General features: G+C 41.7%; 1 protein-coding gene across 3 annotated transcripts in view; it reads left to right on the top strand.

The window, feature by feature from the left end:
• Positions 1-22255, top strand: part of CDHR2 (cadherin related family member 2) — a 370864-nt gene that overhangs the window by 146316 nt on the left and 202293 nt on the right. For all 3 annotated transcript variants that reach the window (XM_073545075.1, XM_073545074.1, XM_073545073.1), the window contains exons 5-8: positions 5027-5077; positions 8663-8752; positions 16963-17052; positions 19273-19413. In XM_073545075.1, the coding sequence (XP_073401176.1) occupies positions 5027-5077; positions 8663-8752; positions 16963-17052; positions 19273-19413 (372 nt within the window). The remainder of the gene's footprint in view (positions 1-5026; positions 5078-8662; positions 8753-16962; positions 17053-19272; positions 19414-22255) is intronic.

Consider the following 22255-nt stretch of genomic DNA (forward strand, 5'->3'; position numbering starts at 1 on the left):
ATGCATCATCTCTATGTAGCAGAGGCGATCCAGTTGTGGTATGCCAAAAGTGTTTAAAAATATAAAAAAATAAAAAAAACATAAAAGTTCAAATCACCCCCCTTTCGCCCCAATCAAAATAAAACAATAAAAAAAATCAAACATACACATATTTGGTATTGCCGCATTCAGAATTGCCCGATCTACCAATAAAAAAGATTTAACCTGATCGCTAAACGGCGTAGCGAGAAAAAAAATCAAAACGCCAGATTTATGTTTTCTTGGTAGCCGCAAATTGCATTAAAATGGAATAACGGGAGATCAAAAGAATGAATCTGCAGAAAATTGGTATCATTAAAAACATCAGCTCAGCACGCAAAAAATAATCCCTCACCCAACCCGAGATCACAGCAAAAGGTTCTGCAGCAGCAAGAACGAAGCAAGGCGGAACCACAAGGTATGCGGAGAGAAGCTGCAGCAAGAGGTTCTGCAGCAGCAAGTGCAAAGCAAGGCGGAACTGCAAGGTATGCGGAGAAAAGTGGCTGCAAGAGGTTCTGGAGCAGCAAGAGAGGAGCGGAACTGCAGTAGCAGCAAGACAGAGGGAGTAAAGACAAGAGTACCCAGAGTAGGGAAGGAAAGACCACAGACTGGGATAAAACAGACACAGGTATAGGACAGAGTTCAGACAAGGCAACGTACAGAGCAAGGCACAGAGACAGGGATAAGACGGACACAGGTATAGGACGGAGTTCAGACAAGGTAAGGTAGGAGTCAGTGCACAGGAACAAGGACACAGACTAGGATATTCTGTCTCCTGGTGGGTGGAACGAGAAATGCACAAGGCACAGAGACCAGGATATTCTGCCTCCTGGTGGGCGGAAAACATGACACAAAGCACACGGAAACAGATCTGGGTATGATGCCCCCAGAGCAGGCAGAGACAGGACAGGATCTGGCAACTCAGCAGCAAGCCACTGACTGAGTAAAGGCATTGCTCAGGCAGCCTCCACAGGGTGGAACTGCCCTAAATACTAGAGGGTAAATGATTGGACAAACAATTAAAAATAATTTGCAAATACAAATAGCAGACAAAATGATAAATCAAAAATAATACCATAGGCATACTGTATATAGCAAAACAATAATTGACATTCCCAAAAATGATATGCCAATCCAAAAAAAGAAAAGCTATGCGCAAAGAGAAATAAATTTATCAGTACTGTTTAATTAAATCCTGCCTGGCATGAAGGCCATGGGAGATACATATGTCCAGCATAAACATCCAATAGGTCTCGTGATTCAATAGCTTTTGCTGTATATTTCCTCCTCTGTGCGGTTTATACACATTTTCAATGCCACAGAAAATAAAGTGAGTAACATTACCTTTATGTACATTTGTCGAAATGTCTAGAAACCGCAGAGGCTGAAAGCACATCAGGGTTGCCCACGTCAGATAAATGTCACCTTATGCGGACCTTTAATGGACAGGTAGTGCATCCTGTATATTGAACCTTGTACATCTACATTCTAAAAGATACACCACATTAGCGGTGTCACAGTTAATGTAGTCATGTATAGAGAATTTGGAATGATTGTGTAAAGAATAGAATTTATTTTCTGGACAAATTTGCTGGTTTTACATTGATTAGCTCCACATTTGAAAAAACCCGTGGCATTTAACCAAGTGGCACAATTTTTTGTGTGAACTACTTAAAAAAAAAAACGAGGAGGCAAAATTGGACCTGATGTTGGGGCTTTTTTAGCTACAAATCTGATGTTATTATTCAACAATATATCTTTTAATTTCTCATCCTGATTTAGCATAGGCAGATATTTTTTAATGATGTTGTTAATATCACCATTTTGTGAACTGTAAGATGTAGTGAATGTTACACTTTGATTTGTTTGTTGAAAATTCCTGCCATTTGTTTTCACTTTATTAATGAAAAGATTTTTGCGGTCTATTTTGTTAACGCTTTCAAGATTCCATTTGGGATAACCACTTTGTGAGAGTCTCTCACAAGTTTTGTTAGCTTCAATCAGAAAGGTGTTGTTAGTACAATTTCTTTTGATTTTAATCAGTTCCCCATATGGAATATTTTTAATTATATGAGATGGATGGCATGATTAGCATTAAAGGGAATCTGTCACCCCCCAGGGCATTTTTAAGTAAAAGATCCACCTTCAGCAGCACTAAGGCTGCACTCTGTGAAGGTGGCTCTTCTGTTTCTGACCCCTAGTAATGCTGAAATATTGACTTTTATAACTAGGTCCCCATACCTGTATTGCGTCCCATAGGTATGATGTGTCCCCCTGAATCAGCCGCCTCCCTGCCATCCATCAAGCCCTTGTCTTGTGTCTGGGCGCAGCCTCCAAGCCATCCATCATGCCCCTGTCTTGCGTCTGGGCGTCACCTCCCATCCGTCCATCATTATTATTATGATTTATTATTATAGTGCCATTTATTCCATGGCGCTTTACATGTGAGGAGGGGTATACATAATGCATACAAGTGCAGTAATCTTAAACAGTACAATGCCCCTGTCTTGTGTATGGGCGCCACCTCCCAGCCCTCCATCATGCCCCTGTCATGCGTATGGGCGCTGCCTCCCAGCCCTCCATCATGCCCCTGTCATGCGTATGGGCGCCGTCTCCCAGCCCTCCATCATGCCCCTGTCTTGTGTCTGGGCACCGCCTCCCTTCCATCCATCATGCCCCTGTGTGCCCGCCTCCTCATTGCTTCAAGAGCCACCACACACAGATGTATCAAGGACATGGGTCACAAGTGTCGCATTCCTTATGTCAAGCCACTCATGACAAAAAGACAATGCAAGCAAAGTGTCTTACCTGTGTGAGCTGGTTGCAGGATGCAGTGAGGCAGAGAAAGGGTTAAAGGATTTAATTAACAGGGAAATACTCCACGCAGAGAGATAAAGCAATTTTAAGGAGGGAACAGGCTATTAAAGGCAGAGTATTTGATGGGGGGCAAATAGCAGTAACTATAACAATAGAAGTTCTCTTGGTTTATTTATCATGTAGGTCAGTTCTTGGGTCGTGGATGTTGCTGAACCGACGATGGCACCCACAACTGCGGGCGCAATGCTGATCCGATGAAGTCCTTTGGGTAATGAGGCACCGTCTTCTGGTGGCAGTGGTTGGCTTCCGGTACCTCCCGCTGAGCCTTTAGTCCATTTACTAATGCAGCCAAGAGGGTATAGATCTCAACGCTCTCCGGGTTCAACGTAGACCGGTGGATATAAACGGGGGAATCAGGGTACAGCTTACGGTCCCACACTCAGAGTCTCTCTGAGGTGATGCGTGCGCGGTACTCACAATCCGGAACGTTTGGCACCTCCCTTCAGGGTGACCAGCAGGCGTCCTGCACGTCTCTCCAGGCGGACTCTTCTAGTCACCGTGGTGATCTGCGGGTGCAGATCTGCTCTTTCACAGGACTCAAGGGCCAGAGAACTCACTTCTACCTGCCACACGCTTTCTCTTCCTGCCGAAACTATATACTTCGGCGCGCGCTGTGGCTGCAACCACTTAGCCACATCCCCTACTCCAGGATGTGTAGATTTGTCCGATCTCATTAGCTTTCCCCCGGACAACAGAGGAGACAACCTCGACAGTTCCGGTCCCGGCACAGAACAGGTACCCACGGTCCAGTCCTTCTTCTTACACTTGAGCCAAGGAGAAAAAAAACTGGACTGCCGCTCAGTGGTCCAAGGTGTTGTTTTCAGATAAAAGAAAATTTTGCACTTCATTTGGAAATCTAGGTCCCAGAGTCTTGAGGAAGAGTGGAGAGGCACACAATCCAAGCTGCTTGAAGTCTAGTGTGAATTTTCCACAATCAGTGATGGTTTGGGGAGCCAAGTCATCTGCTGGTGTAGGTCCACTGTGTTTTATTAAGACCAAAGTCAGCGCAGCCATCTACCGCAAAATTTTAGAGCACTTCATGCTTTCCTCTGCCGACAAGCTTTTTGGAGTTGGACATTTCATTCTTCAGCAAGACTTGACACCTGTACACACTGCCAAAAGTACCAATACCTGGTTTAAAAAAGACAGTGTCACTGTGCTTGATTGACCAGCAAACTTGGGAACGCTTAGGCCGGGAATGCAGCGCGGGACGCCGGAAGGTAAATATACAACGATTTTTTATTTTTTACTCTTTTTTTTTTTTACAGGGGTATGGTACCCAGGGCCTGGAGGACAGTCTCCTCTCCTCCACACCGTGGGTGCCAACCGCACATGAGACGCTTAACTTCCCGCATGGTGGGCATAGCCACATGCGGGAAGTAAGCGATTCTCATGCATTCCTATGGGTGCGGAATCGCGGCAATTCTTTGCGATTCCGCACAAAAGAATGAGCATGCTGCAATTTTTTCCGCGATGCAATTCCGCCGCGGAAAAAAGCGCAGCATTAGCACAGCATGTGAGGAATGCCATAGGAATGCATGGGGGGCGTTCTGTACACGATTTTTAAATGTTTTCGCAGCGTTTTCGCGCCGAAAATCACGGCAAAAACGCTTAAAAATCGCTACTTGGGCACACAGCCTTATTCTGTCCAGCTGTCAATCTGCCATGTGTTCCCATAACCCTTTCTGAACTTTATATATGTAATATTTTGTTATCAATTTTATCTTTATATTTATATTAATAAAATTATAAATTTTAGTCGGGTTTTTGTACTTCCCTCTTTTTTGATTTGGAAGTCTCCCTATTTATAACGAAGTGGTCATTCTTTGGGTATTGATTTTTTCATTTGAGCATTATCAAAGGTATTTTGTAATAATTTTTCATTATCACCAGATCTCAGCTTTCAAACATGCATGAAATGCATCCTTGTTGGAGACTCTGATCAACATTATTGTTTTCTCAGTGTATGGTTACTTGGCATGAGCAATCAGGATATTTAGGATATTAATTCATGAAGTCTTATATAAAATGTTCATCCCCCTTCACCCCTCAGGTGATACCGAGCAAAAAAATGGAAAATTGTCATGCTGTGCATGTTATGGTGTAATGTCTGCCTTTCTTTTTTCCTTAGAGTCGGCAACAACTTAGCGTCACGCAAACAGTATCTGATCAATTTGAATTTGTAAGTATTCACTGTATAACAATTACATATTTCCCAATATTAAAGGCACTAAATTAATAAGATTAGTTATTAGTGATAAGCGAAGGTGCTCGGATAAGGTGTTATCAGAGCATACTCAGGTGTTATCTGAGTATCTTGGACGTGCTTGAATATTATATTTGAGTCCCTGAGGCTGCATGTTTTGCGACAGTAGACAGCCGAAAAGCGTGCAGGGATTTCCTGTTTTTTAAGCAATCCCTGCATGTATTATGGCTGTCTACCACCCCCAAACATGCGGCTGCAGGGACTTGAATATATTATCCGAGCACGTCCAAGATACTCGGATAACACCCGAGTATGCTCAGATATTGCGTTATCCAAGCACATTTGCTCATCCTTATTAATTAACTTTTGTGATTCTAATATTCGGATTAATTCACACTGTCTTAGTTGATGAATTCACACCCTCTGATCAGTTTGTGAAAGATTTATTGGGGCGAGTGTAGGGGACGTGGGAGTTTCAGTGGAAGTAATAGTATTTTTGACATACAGTCATATGTTAAAGTTTGGGCACCCCTATTAATGTTAACCTTTTTTCTTTATAACAATTTTAGTTTTTGCAACAGCTATTTCAGTTTCATATATCTAATAACTCATGGACTCGGTTATATTTCTGCATTCAAATGAGGTTTATTGTACTAACACAAAATGTGCAATCTGCATTTAAACAAAATTTGACCAGTGCAAAAGTATAGGCACCCTTATCATTTTCTTGATTTGAACACTCCTAACTACTTTTTACTGACTTCCTGAAGCACTAAATTGGTTTTGCAACCTCATTGAGATTTGAACTTCATAGCCAGGTGTATCAAATCATGAGAAAAGGTATTTATAAGGTGGCCACTTGCAAGTAGTTCTCCTAATTGATTCTCCTATAAAGAGTGGCATCATGGGCTTCTCAAAACAACTCTCAAATGATCTGAAAACAAAGATTATTCAACATAGTTTTTCAGGGGAAGGATACAAAAAGTTGTCTCAGAGATTTAACCTGTCAGTTTCCACTGTGAGGAACATAGTAAGGAAATGGAAGAACACAGGTACAGTTCTTGTTAAGCCCACAAGTTACATTTTGGAAGAAGGTCCTGTGGACTGATGAAACAAAGATTGAGTTGTTTGGTCATACAAAAAGGCGTTATGCATGGAGGCTAAAAAACACAGCATTCCAAGAAAAACACTTGCTACCCACAGTAAAATTTGGTGGAGATTCCATCATGCTTTGGGGTTGTGTGGCCAATGCCGGCACCGGGAATCTTGTTAAAGTTGAGGGTCGCATGGATTCAACTCAGTATCAGCAGATTCTTGACAATAATGTGCAAGAATCAGTGACGAAGTTGAAGTTACGCAGGGGATGGATATTTCAGCAAGACAATGATCCAAAACACCTCTCCAAATCTACTCAGGCATTCATGCAGAGGAACAATTACAATGTTCTGGAATGGCCATCCCAGTCCCCAGACCTGAATATCATTGAACATCTGTGGGATGATTTGAAGCGGGCTGTCCATGCTCGGCGACCATCAAACTTAACTGAACTGGAATTGTTTTGTAAACAGGAATAAACAGAAACAAATACCTTCATCCAGGATCCAGGAACTCATTAATAGCTACAGGAAGCGACTAGAGGCTGATATTTTTGCAAAAGGAGGATCTACGAAATATTAATGTCACTTTTATGTTGAGGTGCCCATACTTTTGCACTGGTCAAATTTTGTTTAAATGCAGATTGCACATTTTCTGTTAGTACAATAAACCTCATTTGAATCCAGAAATATAACTGAGTCCATCAGTTATTAGATATATGAAACTGAAATAGCTGTTACAAAAACCAAAATTGTTATAAAGAAAAAAGGTTAACATTAATAGGGGTGCCCAAACTTTAACATATGACTGTATCGGTTGCAGATTTCAGCTGAGCTATAAGCATTCAGACTTTGTAGGAGAGCTGTAAGGGCTCGTTAACACGACTGTATCTTCAGCCTTAGTGCTGTCCATGAAAAGAACGGGCAGCACTTGAGCCAATCTTATTCAATAGAGTTCTGACGATGATTTTTTTCACTGACTGAATCTGCGTGTGAAAAAAAAAAAAAAAATCTCAGCATACACTGGTTTCTTCCATAAATTGGATGAGACTCACCCATTCAAGTGCTCAAAAATAAATGGAAGCCACAGTATGGCATCTGGTTTTTTAAAGATAATTGCTGCTGCTGTAATAAACGTTTCGCACATGGACTGTACACTGGTGACAAAAAATATTGTCCCACTTTATGGAGGAAACTCTTTATATGCTCATATGAACCTACCCCTTAGATTATTTTATCGGAGAGAATCAAATTCTGATCAGAGTGTGAGCATAGTGGAATCCGATGCTCTCAGATAAGGATAAGAATATGGAGAAAAAATTTCTTCATTCTCTCCATTGATTTAGTCCGTGGAAATCGGGCTGCATTGTCATCCAATCACACTCTAATTTTTTCCATGCACTCATTGACTTGAATGGTCAAAGTGCCATCCGAATATCAGCTCAAACTTGGGCATGGAGTCATTATTTTTTTCCTGAAGTCTCTGTCCAAGGAAAACATCAAACATGTGCAAGGCACCATACAGCCCCATTGTTCTGAATGTGATTCGATGTTTTGTCGGATCGCACTTGGACAACACTTACACTGACTAACAAAAAAACTGAGAGATCACACAGTACAGTCTATAGGACCTACTACACATATCAACAAACTACTTCAGTTAACACAGCTCCATCTGCAGTTGACTCAAGCTAGCCCTTTAGTATAATACAGCAGCTGTTGCTTACTAGAGTTGAGCGAATTTGTTCGGTTCCTTGCTTATTCGGCAGGCTATAGTGCTTACTGAATAAGCTACAGCGGGAATCCGGATGCATGGAGCGCGCCGGCTGATCATCTGACTTTCATCTACTAATCTAGGCTTTCAATCCTGAAATTATTTCCTTCTTAAGAGAGAAGACATGGTGCTGCTTCAGCCAGGGTTTGGGCACAGGCCTCATCGTTTGGCTGTTTGTCATTTTCATCGTACTATTAGTATGACAACCTGACAACCTTCACTAGGATTTCTATAATAACAAAACATTGGCTAAAGTGAGTGCCATAAAATGACAAAACAACTGTTACTTACTTGATGGCTTGCCTGTGCCCCCCTATGGTTTCTATAGAAATTCCCTGTAGCAAGCACATGCTCTCTACTTATATGACCACTGTAGCCAATCATTGGTCTCAGCAAGAGAACGCGGAGGTCGGTGATTGGTTGCCATGTTCTTGTGTCTCCTACCCAAGTATAGTAAGCAGAGATGGTAGCACCAGTGTAGCTGTGCTGGAGTGCCTGGACTAATCTGATAAAGATTTTTTTGTTATGTTATAACATTGCCAAACTTTTGTTGATCCTGTAAAACCCTTGTGATATATTGATGATTGGCAATGTCCTTGTAGAATGAAGATCCTGCCACTTTTGTACTATAAAGTTTCATTGGTCACTATCCCTTGGAGGGTACCATAGCTGATTCCTTCTTTTTTCTTTAAGGTTACCAAAGCATTATTCATTCAAGTTAAAGACTGCAATGATAACTCACCTGTATTTTATGGCCTGCCTTATGCAGTAGAGGTTCCCGAGGTAAGAAAATAATGGTAGTTTCTTTTTGACAAGCAGTGAATTGTTTGTGTTGACAGGTCATCTCAAAATATTAAAAGGGTTTTAAGGGGTTGTGTAGCTTAGAAAACCCATTTTCATATTCCCCATGTGAGCACTCTGAGTTAATGGAGAAGAATCTGTGATTCAGAACCTCCATCAATTGACTGAAACAAGGAGAGGTAACACGGGGGTAAAGCAATGGTGCCATCAGGGGCATACATGGAAATCATGGGGCCCCAAAGCAAAAGTATGAATGTGCCCCACCCCCCAAGAAAAAGATAAAATAATCAACATGTGCTCTTAACTCCAAGCATGCATGTTATAGATATAGGCCAAACATTGTCCAAGAAAGAGATTGCCTTGAAATAGAAGACACATACACAGTCATACACACTGACATACACAGATATTCACATCATACATGCACACACACACATTAGAAATATTTTTAATATGGGCTTTGCTGCCCCCAGCCTGTGTGTGTCCTGTCCAGCTCGTCAGGCATGTGGTAGTGCAGGACCGCCACAGTCTCAGACACGGCCCTCGACCACCAGAGGGGCCCACTCGCCATCGTGACCCGGGCCGCTCCCCCAGTGTTTGAGCGCGGTCACTTCAACAGACATGGCGGCGCGAAGTGTGGCTGTGTCTGCTAGTAATGACACGGCCAGGGCAACACACAAGCACAATTAAAAGTGCAGTGTTGCCCCTGCTTATGCAACTACTTCCGGCCAGGCCCAGCATACACTGCTCTCTCTGACTGAAAAACTACTTCAGCCAGGAGGCGTGGTGTCCACCTGCCGCCATTGGCGGTACGCCACTGGGCCCTGTAGGAAGATTGAACACTTTCAATCTTGGTTCTACGACAGATTTCAGCTGATCTCTTGGGATGTCAGAAGTGGCACAACCTATGTTAAGCTTATTTTTGTTAGATCTTTTTAACAAGTTCTTGTAACAGCCAATAACCCATTAAAGCTTGCTTTTTAGGTCAAATCTTTGATAAGCAATTTCAGTCTACCTTTATAACACATGGTTTTGACATAACATTTAATTCCCTATCAGGGTAGGTTTACACATATGAGAGAAGTCTGGTGAAGGAAATTCTCATCAAATTGGAAAAATTTCCCTTTGGTTAAGCATCTAAACTAAAAGCTTAAGGCCACGATCATGCATTTAGTATTTGGTGTGTTTTTTACCTCAGCATTTATAAACCAAAACTAGGAGTGGGCGCAAAATACTGAAGTGGTGACATGGTGCTATTATAATTTTCCTCTGATATTTCTGTGCTGCCCCATCAGGACCGCTGTGGTCATGACAATGGTGCACCGGGGTTCCAAGTGCTGGTATGGTCTGACCGGGGGCGTGCGCCAGCCTTTGTCAATTGTGGGAGTTAATAATAAAATAGGTTTGTGACACCGGTTGGGATATTCGGCCTGGTATGGCCGGGTTCTGATGGTGTTGCTTAGGAGTTAGGTGGTGATGTACAGTGGCAGATGATTAACCCCTTCCCAACTAAGGCTGGCTCCCAGGTGAGTTGGCGCAGGAATGGTGCAGCAGAGAATAATCAACCTCAGACAGGGTAATGATCAGTTTGTACCTTCAACTGCAGTTCCAAAAACTTCCATACAGTTCACATACAGGGTTTTGGTCAGGCCTACATGGTGAGAGTTCAGTTTTTCTGTTGTGACATAGAGTAGCCTTCCTGCTGCTAAATATACCTCTGGTAAATGATTCCTTGGGCCCTCAGGGGTCCAAGGTAAACAGTTACTGGATCTGTGATCCCTTCCAGCAAGCAGGCAGCTCGAATCGTGTGGAAAACACTTTTGCAGCAGTGTCCCTGATTCTATGCGCTGCTGAACTCCTGGGCAATAACACATTACTGCTCGTTATATGAAAACCAAGCAGTCTTTCAGTTTAGCATGGACCCTGAAAGTCTCTGTGCCCTAGGAACTGATACCCTGCCTCTTGCAGCTTGTCCTGGCTAATGGGCAGCTCCTCTCCTCTGCTTTTGAACCTCCATATTGCTACATCTTCCTATATCTTCACTGCTCCTCACATGGCAACTGCTCAGAAGCACCTCCTCCTGTCTCAGGGATTGTGCATACTTCCTGGTTCAAGCAAAAGTGCACAATCTCCTAATAAGGGATGAGTAAAATGTGTTGATGCAGTTATAACAGCAGTTAACTTGGCCCTCACCATAGCCATACCTCCAAACTTTTGAAGAAGGGAAAAAGGGACAAAGGCTGCGGCGCACGCAGCGTGCCGCAGCAAATTTTTAGGCCATGCCCGGACCACACCCATTTCAGAACTAGTCACACCCATGTCCATGCCCCAAACACACCCATTTAGCACTGCTGATCACACTGACTGGTACTGAGGGCACAGTGGCTGGTACTGTGGGCACACTGACTGGTACTGAGGAAAAGAAAGAACAGAGAGAAAAAAGAAAAGAGAGAGAGAGAGAAAGTAAGTAGAGAGAGAGAAAGAAAGAGGGGAAAGAAAGAACAGAGAGAAAGAAAGTAGAAAGAAAGAAACAGAGAGAAAGAAAGGAAGAACAGAGAGAAAGAAAATGGGGACAGAAAAAAAACAGAGTGAGAGATAGAAAAAAAGAAAGAGGGGAAAGAAAGAACAGAGAGAGAAAGAAAGAGGGGGAAAAAGAACAGAGAAGTAGAGAGAAAGAAAGAGGGGAAAGAAAGAACAGAGAGAAATAAAGAGAAAGAAAGAAAGAGGGGAAAGAAAGAACAGAGAGAAATAAAGAGAAAGAAAGAAAGAGGGGAAAGAAAGAACAGAGAGAAAGAAAGAAAGAAAGGGGAAAGAAAGAAACAACAGAGAGATAGAGAGAAAGAAAGAAACAGAGGGAGAAAGAAGGGACAGAAAAAAATAACAGAGAGAAAAAAGAAAGAAGGGAAAGAAAGAACAGAGAGGGAGAGAGAAAGAAAGAGGGGAAAGAACAGAGAGAAATAAAGAGAAAGAAAGATAGAGGGGAAAGAAAGAACAGAGAGAAAGAAAGAAAGAGAGAAAGAAAGAAAGAAACAACAGAGAGATAGAGAGAAAGAAAGAAACAGAGGGAGAAAGAAGGGACAGAAAAAATAACAGAGAGAAAAAAGAAAGAGGGGAAAGAAAGAACAGAGAGGGAGAGAGGAAGAAATAAACAGAGAGAGAGAAATAAAGAACAGAGAAAGAGAGGAAAGAAAGAACAGAGAGAGAAAGAGTGGAAAGAGGGAAAGCACAGAGAAAGAAAGAAAGAGGGGAAAGAAAGAACAGAGAAAGAAAGAAGAAAGAAAGAAAAAGAACAGAGAAAGAGTGGACAGAAAAAAGAACAGAAATAGAGGAAAAAAGAAAGAGGGAAAAGAAAGAAAAGAGGGAGAGAGAACGAAAGAGGGGAAAGAAATAAAGGACAGAGAGAGAGAAAGAAAGAAAGAGGGGAAAGAAGGAAAGAACAGAGAGAATGAAAGAGGGGAAAGAAAGAAAGAACAGAGAGAGAGATGGGAAAGAAAGATGGTACAGAAAGAATAGAGAGAGAGAAAAAGAAAGAAAGAGAACAGAGAGAAAGAACAGAGAGAAAGAAAGAACAGAGAGAGAAATAGAGGAAAGAACAGAGAGAGAAAGAAAGAACAGAAAGAGAAAGAACAGAGAGAGAAAGAATGAACAGAGAGAGAAAGAAAAAAGGAACAGAGAGAGAAAGAAGGATTAAAGAGAGAAAGAAAGAGGGGAAAGAAAGAAAGAACAGAGAAAGAAAGAGGGGAAAGAAAGAACAGAGCAAAAGAAAGAACAGAGAGAGAGAAAGGAAGAGGGGAAAGAACAGAGAGAAAGAAAGAAGAGAGAAAGAGAGGAAAGAAAGAATGAACAGAGAGAAAGAAAGATTAGAGAGAGAAAGAGGGGAAAGAAAGAACAGAGAGAAAGAACAGAGAAAGAAAGAGAGGAAAGAAAGAACAGAGAGAGAAAGAGTGGAAAGAGGGAAAGCACAGAGAAAGAAAGAAAGAGGGGAAAGAAAGAACAGAGAAAGAAAGAAGAAAGAAAAAGAACAGAGAAAGAGTGGACAGAAAAAAGAACAGAAAGAGAGGAAAAAAGAAAGAGGGAAAAGAAAGAAAAGAGAGGGAGAGAGAACAAAAGAGGGGAAAGAAATAAAGGACAGAGAGAGAAAGAAAGAGGGGAAAGAAGGAAAGAACAGAGAGAATGAAAGAGGGGAAAGAAAGAAAGAACAGAGAGAGAGATGGGAAAGAAAGATGGTACAGAAAGAATAGAGAGAGAGAAAAAGAAAGAAAGAGAACAGAGAGAAAGAACAGAGAGAAAGAAAGAACATAGAGAGAAAGAGAGGAAAGAACAGAGAGAGAAAGAAAGAACAGAAAGATAAAGAACAGAGAGAGAAAGAACGAACAGAGAGAGAAAGAAAAAAGGAACAGAATGAGAAAGAAGGATTAAAGAGAGAAAGAAAGAGGAGAAAGAAAGAAAGAACAGAGAAAGAAAGAGGGGAAAGAAAGAACAGAGCAAAAGAAAGAACAGAGAGAGAGAAAGGAAGAGGGGAAAGAACAGAAAGAAAGAAAGAAGAGAGAAAGAGAGGAAAGAAAGAATGAACAGAGAGAAAGAAAGATTAGAGAGAGAAAGAGGGGAAAGAAAGAACAGAAAGAAAGAGAGGAAAGAAAGAAAGATTACAGAGAGAAAGAAAGATTGTATAAAGATACTATAGCAGCCCGACTCCCATTGTAATGCCCACCTGAGCCTCCCGGTGCAGGACATATCATGATTCGCTCAAATGGCCAGCATCCCCGAGTCGAAGGCAATCCTGCTGTCCGTGCTGTCGGAGGAGGACACGGTGATGGATCTGAAGCATTCCCTGAAGTGCATCCATGGTTCCGTCACAATCTCCTCCCAAATTTACCTAATTTCCGGTCAGCTTCTAGCACATCGCTTCCGGTGGAACGTCAAGTGTGAATTTTAAAGTGCTCTTTGGGGCTCCGCCGTGTACTCCTGTGTCCGTGGTAAAAGTAAGCTCCTGGCCAGGGCAGACTCTCAAAATCAGGACTGTCCCATTGGATCTGGGACAACCCGTACACACACCGTTCCGCTTTGTATGCCTGGTACACACACGGTTCCGTTGCGTACACCTCGCACACACACGGCTCCACTCCGCAAACCTCGTACACATGTGACTCTACTCCGTACACCTTGTACACACGCAGTCACGCTCTGTACACCTTGTACACACATGGCTTCACTCCGTAAACCTTGTACACATGCGGCTTTGCTCCATACACTTCGTACACATGCGGTTCTGATCCATACACCTCGTACACACGTGGCTCTGCTCCGTAAACACACGGCTCAGCTCCGTACACTTTGCACACACAGGGCTCCATTACGTACACCTCGTACAAACACGACTCCGCTCCGTGCACCTCGAATACACGCGGCTCTGCTCCGCACACACGTGGCTCCACTCTGCAGATCTCGTGCACACGCGGCTCCGCTTCGTACACACGCGGCTCTGCTCTGCACACCTCATACACATGCGGCTCCACTCTGTACACCTTGTACACATGTGGCTCTGCTCCATATACCTCGTACACATGCGGCTCTGCTCCGTACACCTCATACACACGGCTCTGCTCCGTACACCTTGTACACATGCGGCTCTGCTCCGTACACCTCGTACACACGCGGCTCTGCTCCATACACCTCGTACACACATGGCTCTGCTCTGTACACCTCATACACACACAGCTCTGCTCCGTACACCTCGTACATGTGCGACTCTGCTTCGTACACCTCGTACACGCGTGGCTCTGCTCCATACACCTCGTACACACGTGGCTCTGCTCTGTACACCTCATACATGTGCGGCTCTCCTCTATACACCTCGTACACAAACGGCTCTGCTCCATACACCTGACCTTGTACACGCGCTGCTCTGCTACATCTGCTCTGAAACCCCTCTCGACCCGACACATGGTCTCGGACGGAGGCCCCTGATCATGTGACCCCTGACTCCTCCCCTCCTGTGACCTCATCACAGGTCCTGTGCGCACTGTACAGCCCAGCGATCGGCGATGTCATTGCTGGGATTCATCACTGTGGGGCTGCGGTGGCTAGTGGGTCTGTCTGGGAGGGCGACGGTCGGTGCATGGGGGGGTGTGCGGCTCAGTGAAATGCAGGAAAAATAAGCTCCCGCCCGGGACAGCGGGACGTCCAATCAAAAACGGGACTGTCCCACCAAATCCGGGACGGTTGGGTGCTTTGCCATAGCTGGCAATACAGATAAATTATATTACACAAGCAGGCATTTTGTGGCACTACAGGCTAGGGCACCAAAGTTCCACTCGTGGTTTTGGCTTGCAAATACTGAGGTAGAAACCTCACCAAATGGTGAATGTGTGAACGTGGCCTTATTCTCCCTATTCCTGATGCTTTTGTTTCATTGCTTCATTGGTCCGCTGCCATTTGCTTACACCGAGCCTCCACTGATGACATTTTCTTTTATTGACTGCTGCAGCCTATAATTTACTGCTACGGCCACACTATCAGTATTTAGTCAGCATTTCACATCGGTATTTGTAAGCCAAAACCCTGAGTGGGTCAAACATGTAGAATTGGTGCACTTGTTTCTATTATACCTTGTCCTCTGATTTTTCCTCACCTGGTTTTGGCTTACAAATGCTGAGAAAAAATACTGAACAAATACTGAGAGTGTAGCCAAACACCTCACATCTTCGGGCTGGGAGAACATTGGCAAAGAAATTCTAGGGAAGGCTAAAGGCCAATATCTTAATGAAGTGCTGAAGTACGATGTGCTGAATCCATTAATAGGTCCATGCTTCTTAATGATTTCAGTGAATCTTAGTGGCATGTACCTCCATTGTGCCTCTCCAGAAATGCTATTCCATGTGTGTGCAAAAAAATCATGGACATTTTTAAGCAAGTCATCGGCCAAAATTATCCAAACAAGTGTACGGGACCAGGAAAGTCACTGAGAACGTACGGATGTCAAAAGTGTGCTGTCTGTGATTGACATTGTAATTGATAGAAGCTGTATAATGTATTTATTTTCTCATTAATGAAAATCACTGACAAAACTCTGATGGTAAAGACTGACACACGGACAAAACTGTAATGAAAATCAGATAAAAAACACTGAGGAAACTTGTACTTTTCGGCATACTAGAAAAATCACTGACCTTTGAATGAGGCCATAGGCTCCAATTCAGTCAAGCTTTTACGCACTAAACTTGATGGAAGACGCTTTGAAAAGTTACAAAAATGCAACTTTTGGTGTTTTCTCAGTTTTAAACAGTTGTTCCAAAATGAGCTGAACTGTGGACAAGCCAGGATGATGCCCAGACTTCAAATTCTGCAAAAGTGTTTTTTTTATGCCAGAAACACCAGACTTAAAAGGATTGTGCATATTTGTCACGAAAGTCTGCAGTCTACGTGACTGCAGACTTGTAAACCCTCACATCTCGCGTAGTGTGTGCTGTGAGGATTTTCCGGTGCCGGCATAGAGTCTGAGTGGTCATGTATCTGTAAAATATGCGATATGCAGGCTCCAGGCCATATTCCAACTAGATATGCGTGGCCGCTCTCAATACAAGTGAATTGTATGAGCATGTCTACATTTTATTTCACAAGTCTGCAGTCACACGAAATAAAATGTTGTGAAATACCTGGGCAAACTCTTTATTGAATCGGGCACTTAGTTTCTATCTAACGTCATAATAGGATTGTCCATTTTGGACAATCTTTTATGTTAAACGGGTACTTGTACAATGAATTGATCGCTGAGTGCAGTGCACCCGAGACCTCAATTAATCAGTGGTAATTTATAGGTAAGCCCTATATTGTCATTATTATTATTATTATTATTATTATTATTATTTATTGTTATAGCGCCATTTATTCCATGGCGCTTTACATGTGAGGGGGGTATACATAAAAACAAGTACAATAATCTTAAACAATACAAGTCATAACTGGTACAGGAGGAGAGAGGACCCTGCCCGCGAGGGCTCACAATCTTCAAGGGATGGGTGATAATACAGTAGGCGAGGGTTACACATCGTTACACATGAGATTCTCTTAGCTTTTCAACAACAATTCTCTTAGCTTTGGAACAACACCAGCAGCATTTTACATACGGTAAAACTATTTTAAATGATCTACTGGTAGATAAAAAAATTAATAATTATTTTCTTTTATTGCAGACTATGTCACTAGGTTCTATAATTTGTAAGGTTACAGCAGAAGATTTTGATGATAGGAGAATGGTGCCAGTGACATTTTCAATTGAAGAGGTGAACGATAAATTACATTATATTGATTTTGAACAATCTCCTCATGCTGTTTTCTTATATGTCTTTTCCTTATGTCCATACTCTATGTCTTATATTAGACTATTGGCATCTTGTATTGTTCTGATTCATTTAGTTGAATACCTACTGATGTACAAACGTGGTCAAAATTGTTGGTACCCCTAATTTAATGACAGTAAAACCCACAATGGTGACAGAAATAGCTTGAAATTGACAAAAGCAATTATAAATCAAAAATCTCTGAAAATGACCAAATCAAAGTCAGACATTGCTTTTCAACCATGCGTCCACAGAATTTAAAAAAATAAAACTCATGAAATAGGCCTGGACAGAAATGATGGCAACCCTGAAAATAATGTGACAAAAGGGACATGTTAAATCAAGGTGTGTCCACTAATTAGCATCATAGGTGTCTACAATCTTGAAATCAGTGAGTGGGCCTGTATAGAGGGCTACAGATACTCACTGTGCTGTTTGGTGACATGGTGTGTATCACACTCAACATGGACCAGAGGAAGGGAAGGAAAGAGTTGTCTCAGGAAATTAGAAAGAAAATTATAGACAAACATGTTAAAGGTAAACATTATAAGACCATCTCCAAGTAGCTTGATGCTCCTGTGACTACAGTTGCCCATATTATTCACAAATTTAAGCTCCATGGGACTGTAGCCAACCTCTCTGGATGTGGCCGCAGGAGGAAAACTGATGACAAATCAAAGAGATGGATAATACAAATGGTAGCAAAAGAGCCCAGAAAAACTTCTAAACAGATTAAAGGTGAACTTCAAACTCAAGGAACATCAGTGTCAGATCGCTCCATCTGTCATTGTATGAGCTAAAAGTGGACTCCATGGGGACGTCAAAGGAGGACACCATTGTTGAAAAAAAAATGATTAACAATCCAGACTGGAATTTGCCAAGCTACATGTTGACAAGCCACAAAGCTTCTGGGAAAATGTCCTATAGACATATGAGACAAAAATGGAACTTTTTGGAGAGGCACATCATCTCTATGTTCACAGACAGAAAAATGAAGCATATCAAGAAAAGAACACTATCCCTACTGTGAAACATGGAGGAGGCTCTGTTATGTTCTGGGGCTGCTTTGCTGCATCTGGCACAGGGTGTCTATAATCTGTGCAGGGTACAATGAAATCTTAAGACTATCAAGGGATTCCAGAGAGAAATGTGCTGCCCAGTGTCAGAAAGCTTGGTCTCAGTTATAGGTCATGGGTCTTGCAACAGGATAATGACCCAAAACACACAGTTAAAAAGACCCAAGAATGGCTAAGAGGAAAACATTGGACTATTCTGAAGTGGCCTTCTGTGAGCCCTGACCTATATCCTATTGAGCGTGTTTGGAAAGAACTGAAACATGCCGTCTGGAAAAGACAACCTTCAAACACGAGACAACTGGAGCAGTTTGCTCTTGAGGAGTGGGTCAAAATACCTGTCGAGAGGTGCAGAAGTCTCATTGACAGTTACAGGAATCGTTTGATTGCAGTGTTTGGATCAAAGGTTGTGCAACAAAATATTATGTTAAGCGTACCATCATTTCTGTCCAGGCCTATTTCATGAGTTTTATTTTTTAAAAATTCTGTGGAAGCATTGTTGAAAAGCAATGTCTTACTCTCATTTGTTAGTCTTCATAGATTTTTGATTTTTGTATTACTTTTGTAAGATTCAATTTATTTCTGTGACCATTGTGGGTTTTTCTGTCATTAAACGAGGGGTACCAACAATTTTGACCACGTGTGTGTATATTGGGCTAGATAGATCTTTGGATTTTTTTCAACCTTGCTACCATTAATGATATAATTCTGGGTGCCTGCAGATGTTTAGTGGGAGCTGTAGTATCCTATTTTTCAGTAACCTCTACTTAATGGTGTTTGAACAAAGGTAGAATAATTTAATCACTTAAAACCTTTTCATGTCAGTATGGGCAAAGTAGAGAAGAAGAATCCAAGCATATACTGTGGCACTGTCATATATTTCTGTGATCAAACATATGTGGAAAGTGACGTTTTGGCATTTACAGTCTGGTACTTATTTTCTGCTGAATACATTCCCTGCTAAAATACTCAATATTGCATAAACTGCATATGCTATGATAAATTTTGAGTTTTACTTTACAGGTAAAGTTAGTGGTAGATGTATTTTTGCTTATATTTATTATTGCTATATGTTATATTTATTCCTTAGGTTATACCAAATTCTGAGACTGGCCTGTTCTTCATTTCTGATCCTGAGGGGACAAACCATAACACTGTCAATGTTATCCTTAATGGTAGTTTGGACTTCAACAAAAAAAGCACCTTCTACCAGATAGTTATAAATGCAACGGTAATATTCTTGTAAATTTACCGTATATTTATTTATTATGCTTTGCTTATACAGTGCCATCATATTCCGCAGTGCTTTATAGACATTATCATCGCTGTCCCCATTGGTGCTCACAATCTAAATTCCCTATCAGTATGTCTCTTGGCATCCTTATAAATTCTTATCTTTTTTTTATTCTGTATAGCTTCATTTAACATTTACAAATATGTTTCTCAATCTGAGTGCAGTCATGTCTTAGCAGAGATTCCGTCACCAAGTTTTGCCATTTAGTCTGAAACCTGCATGATGTAGAGGCAAAGATCCTGATTGCAGCGATGTGTCAGTTACTGAGCTGCTTGCTTCTATTTTGATAAAATCAGTGTTTTATCTGCAGGGGATTATTACTAAAGGACTAGTAAACCTGCTTCCATTTAGTTCTCCATATTCATGAGCTTTGTGTAACCACGCCCTACCACTGATTGGCAGTTTTTTGCCTATGCACAGTGAACACAGAAAGCTCCTAGTGGTGTTGGCGGAGTTATGCAGGGCTCAACATTCAGAGAACTTATTGATCTGCAGCAAACATACCCTGGTGACAGACTCCCATTAAAAGATTTCTCTGTGGGGTTACATATTGAACTCCTCCAGGATCCTCAATGTGAGTATTGTATTCAGAAAGATACAAAAAATGTCCTAAAGTGGAGAATAGAATTATCTACCAGTCCAAAGGTAACATGTAGTAGCAAGGATAGGTGAATAAAACATAACCTTTAATAAGTATAATTTAAAAAGTCTCCTGCCCATAAAACATAGTCACAGCATTACAAATTGATTTTAGCAGAGATTGTTAATATGTAACCTACAGTAACATAACAGTATTAATTAGTGCAAATGTCAAAAACACAGCAAACCTAATAAGCAACAAAGCAAAAACAAGTGGAACAATCTCACCCACAGGTCCAGGTGATGTCTGCTAGTGATCCTCAATGTAAATGATCCTCCATATAGGGGAGGGGCACTCATTAATACAGTCATACAGTACCCCAAAAGGGATCAGCAGACCACAAATGCTTCCAATTACTCCCAACGTGTTTCTTCATGTTGAGTCATCAGGGGAGTTTCATTGCTGGCATAGAGAGACAGGCTGGGTAGATGCAATACCGCATCCATAGTCCATGAATGCTGCTAACTATACTTACAGTTTTGTGAAAAAGTGTTTGCCCCCTTCCTGATTTCTTATTCTTTTGCATATTTGTCACACTTAAATGTTTCAGATGACCAAACTTAAATATTAGACAAAGATAACACAAGTAAACACAAAATGCAGTTTTTAAATGAAGGTCTTTATTATTAAAGGAAAAAGAAATCCAAACCTACAGGGCCCTGTGTGGAAAAATGATTGCCCCAAAACCTAATAACTGGTTGGGCCACCCTTAGCAGCAACAACTGCAATCAAGTGTTTGTGATAATTGGCAATGAGTATTTTACAATGCTCCTAAGGAATTTTGGCCCACTCATCTTTGCAGAATTGTAATTCAGCCACATTGTGAGATTCTGAGCAGGAGCCACCTTTTTAAGGTCATGCCACAGCATCTTAATCAGATTAAGGTCAGGACTTCGCTTAGGCCACTCCAAATTCTTAATTTTGTTTTTCTTAAGCCATTCAGATGTTGACTTGCTGGTGTGCTTTGGATCATTGTCCTGTTGCATAAATCAAGTGCTCTCCAGCTTGAAGTCACAAACAGATTGTCGGACATTCTCCTTCAGGATTTTTTGGTAGACAGCAGAATTTATTGTTCCATTTACCACAGCAAGCCCCAGACCATAACACTACCACCACCATATTTTACTGTTGGTAAGATGTTCTTTTTCTAAAATTCTGTGTTACTTCTACACCAGATGTAATGGGACATTCATCTTCCAAAAGGTTCAACTTTTGTCTCATCAGTCCACAGAGTAACATAGTAACATAGTTTTGAAGGCTGAAGGAAGACCTTATGTTCATCTAGTTCAGCCCATTTTTAGTGCAGCTGTTCTGCATTGTTGATCCTTGTGAAGGCAAAAACCCCACAGAGTAGAAGCCAATTTTCTCCATAGGGAAAAAAATTCCTTCCCGACTCCTAAGCTGGGTAAACCATCTACCTATATTATTATGTTATTCATAACCTTCTATACTGTTACAAGAAAAGCATCCATTCCTTTCTTAAATTCATTCAGTGAGTTGGCCATCACCACTTCCTCAGGAAGAGAATTCCAGAGCCTCACTGCTCTTACCGTGAAGAACCCTCTTCTATGCTGGTGCAGAAATTGTCTTTCCTCCAAACGAAGAGAATGCCCCCTTGTTCTTGTCACAGTCCTTGGTACAAAAAGTTCATTGGAGAGATCTCTGTATTGCCCTCTGATATACTTGTACATATATATTAGGTCTCCCCTAAGTCTTCTCTTTTCTAGAGTACATAGACCTAATTTTGATAACCTTTCTGGGAATTGTAGTGAACCAACTCCATTTATCATTTTAGTAGCCCGCTTTTGAACCCTTTCAAGTTCAGTAATGTCTTTCTTGAGCACCGGCGTCCAAAATTGCACACAATACTCCAAGTGTGGTCTGACAAGTGATTTGTACATAGGGAGAATTATGTTTTCATCTCGTGTCCCCAGACCTCTTCTAATGCATCCCATGACCCTATTTGCTTTGGTGGCAGCTGCCTGACACTGGGCACTCCAATTTAGCTTCTTATTGACTAAGATGCCTAAGTCTTTTTCCATGTATGATTTCCCCAGCAGTTTCCCATTTAGTAAGTATTTGTAGCATCTGTTTATCCTTCCCATATGCATAACCTTACACTTATCTGTGTTAAACCTC

This window comes from Dendrobates tinctorius, unplaced genomic scaffold (assembly GCF_039654945.1).
Source record: "Dendrobates tinctorius isolate UK_male_01 unplaced genomic scaffold, ASM3965494v1 ptg000139l, whole genome shotgun sequence".
NCBI lineage: Eukaryota > Metazoa > Chordata > Amphibia > Anura > Dendrobatidae > Dendrobates > Dendrobates tinctorius.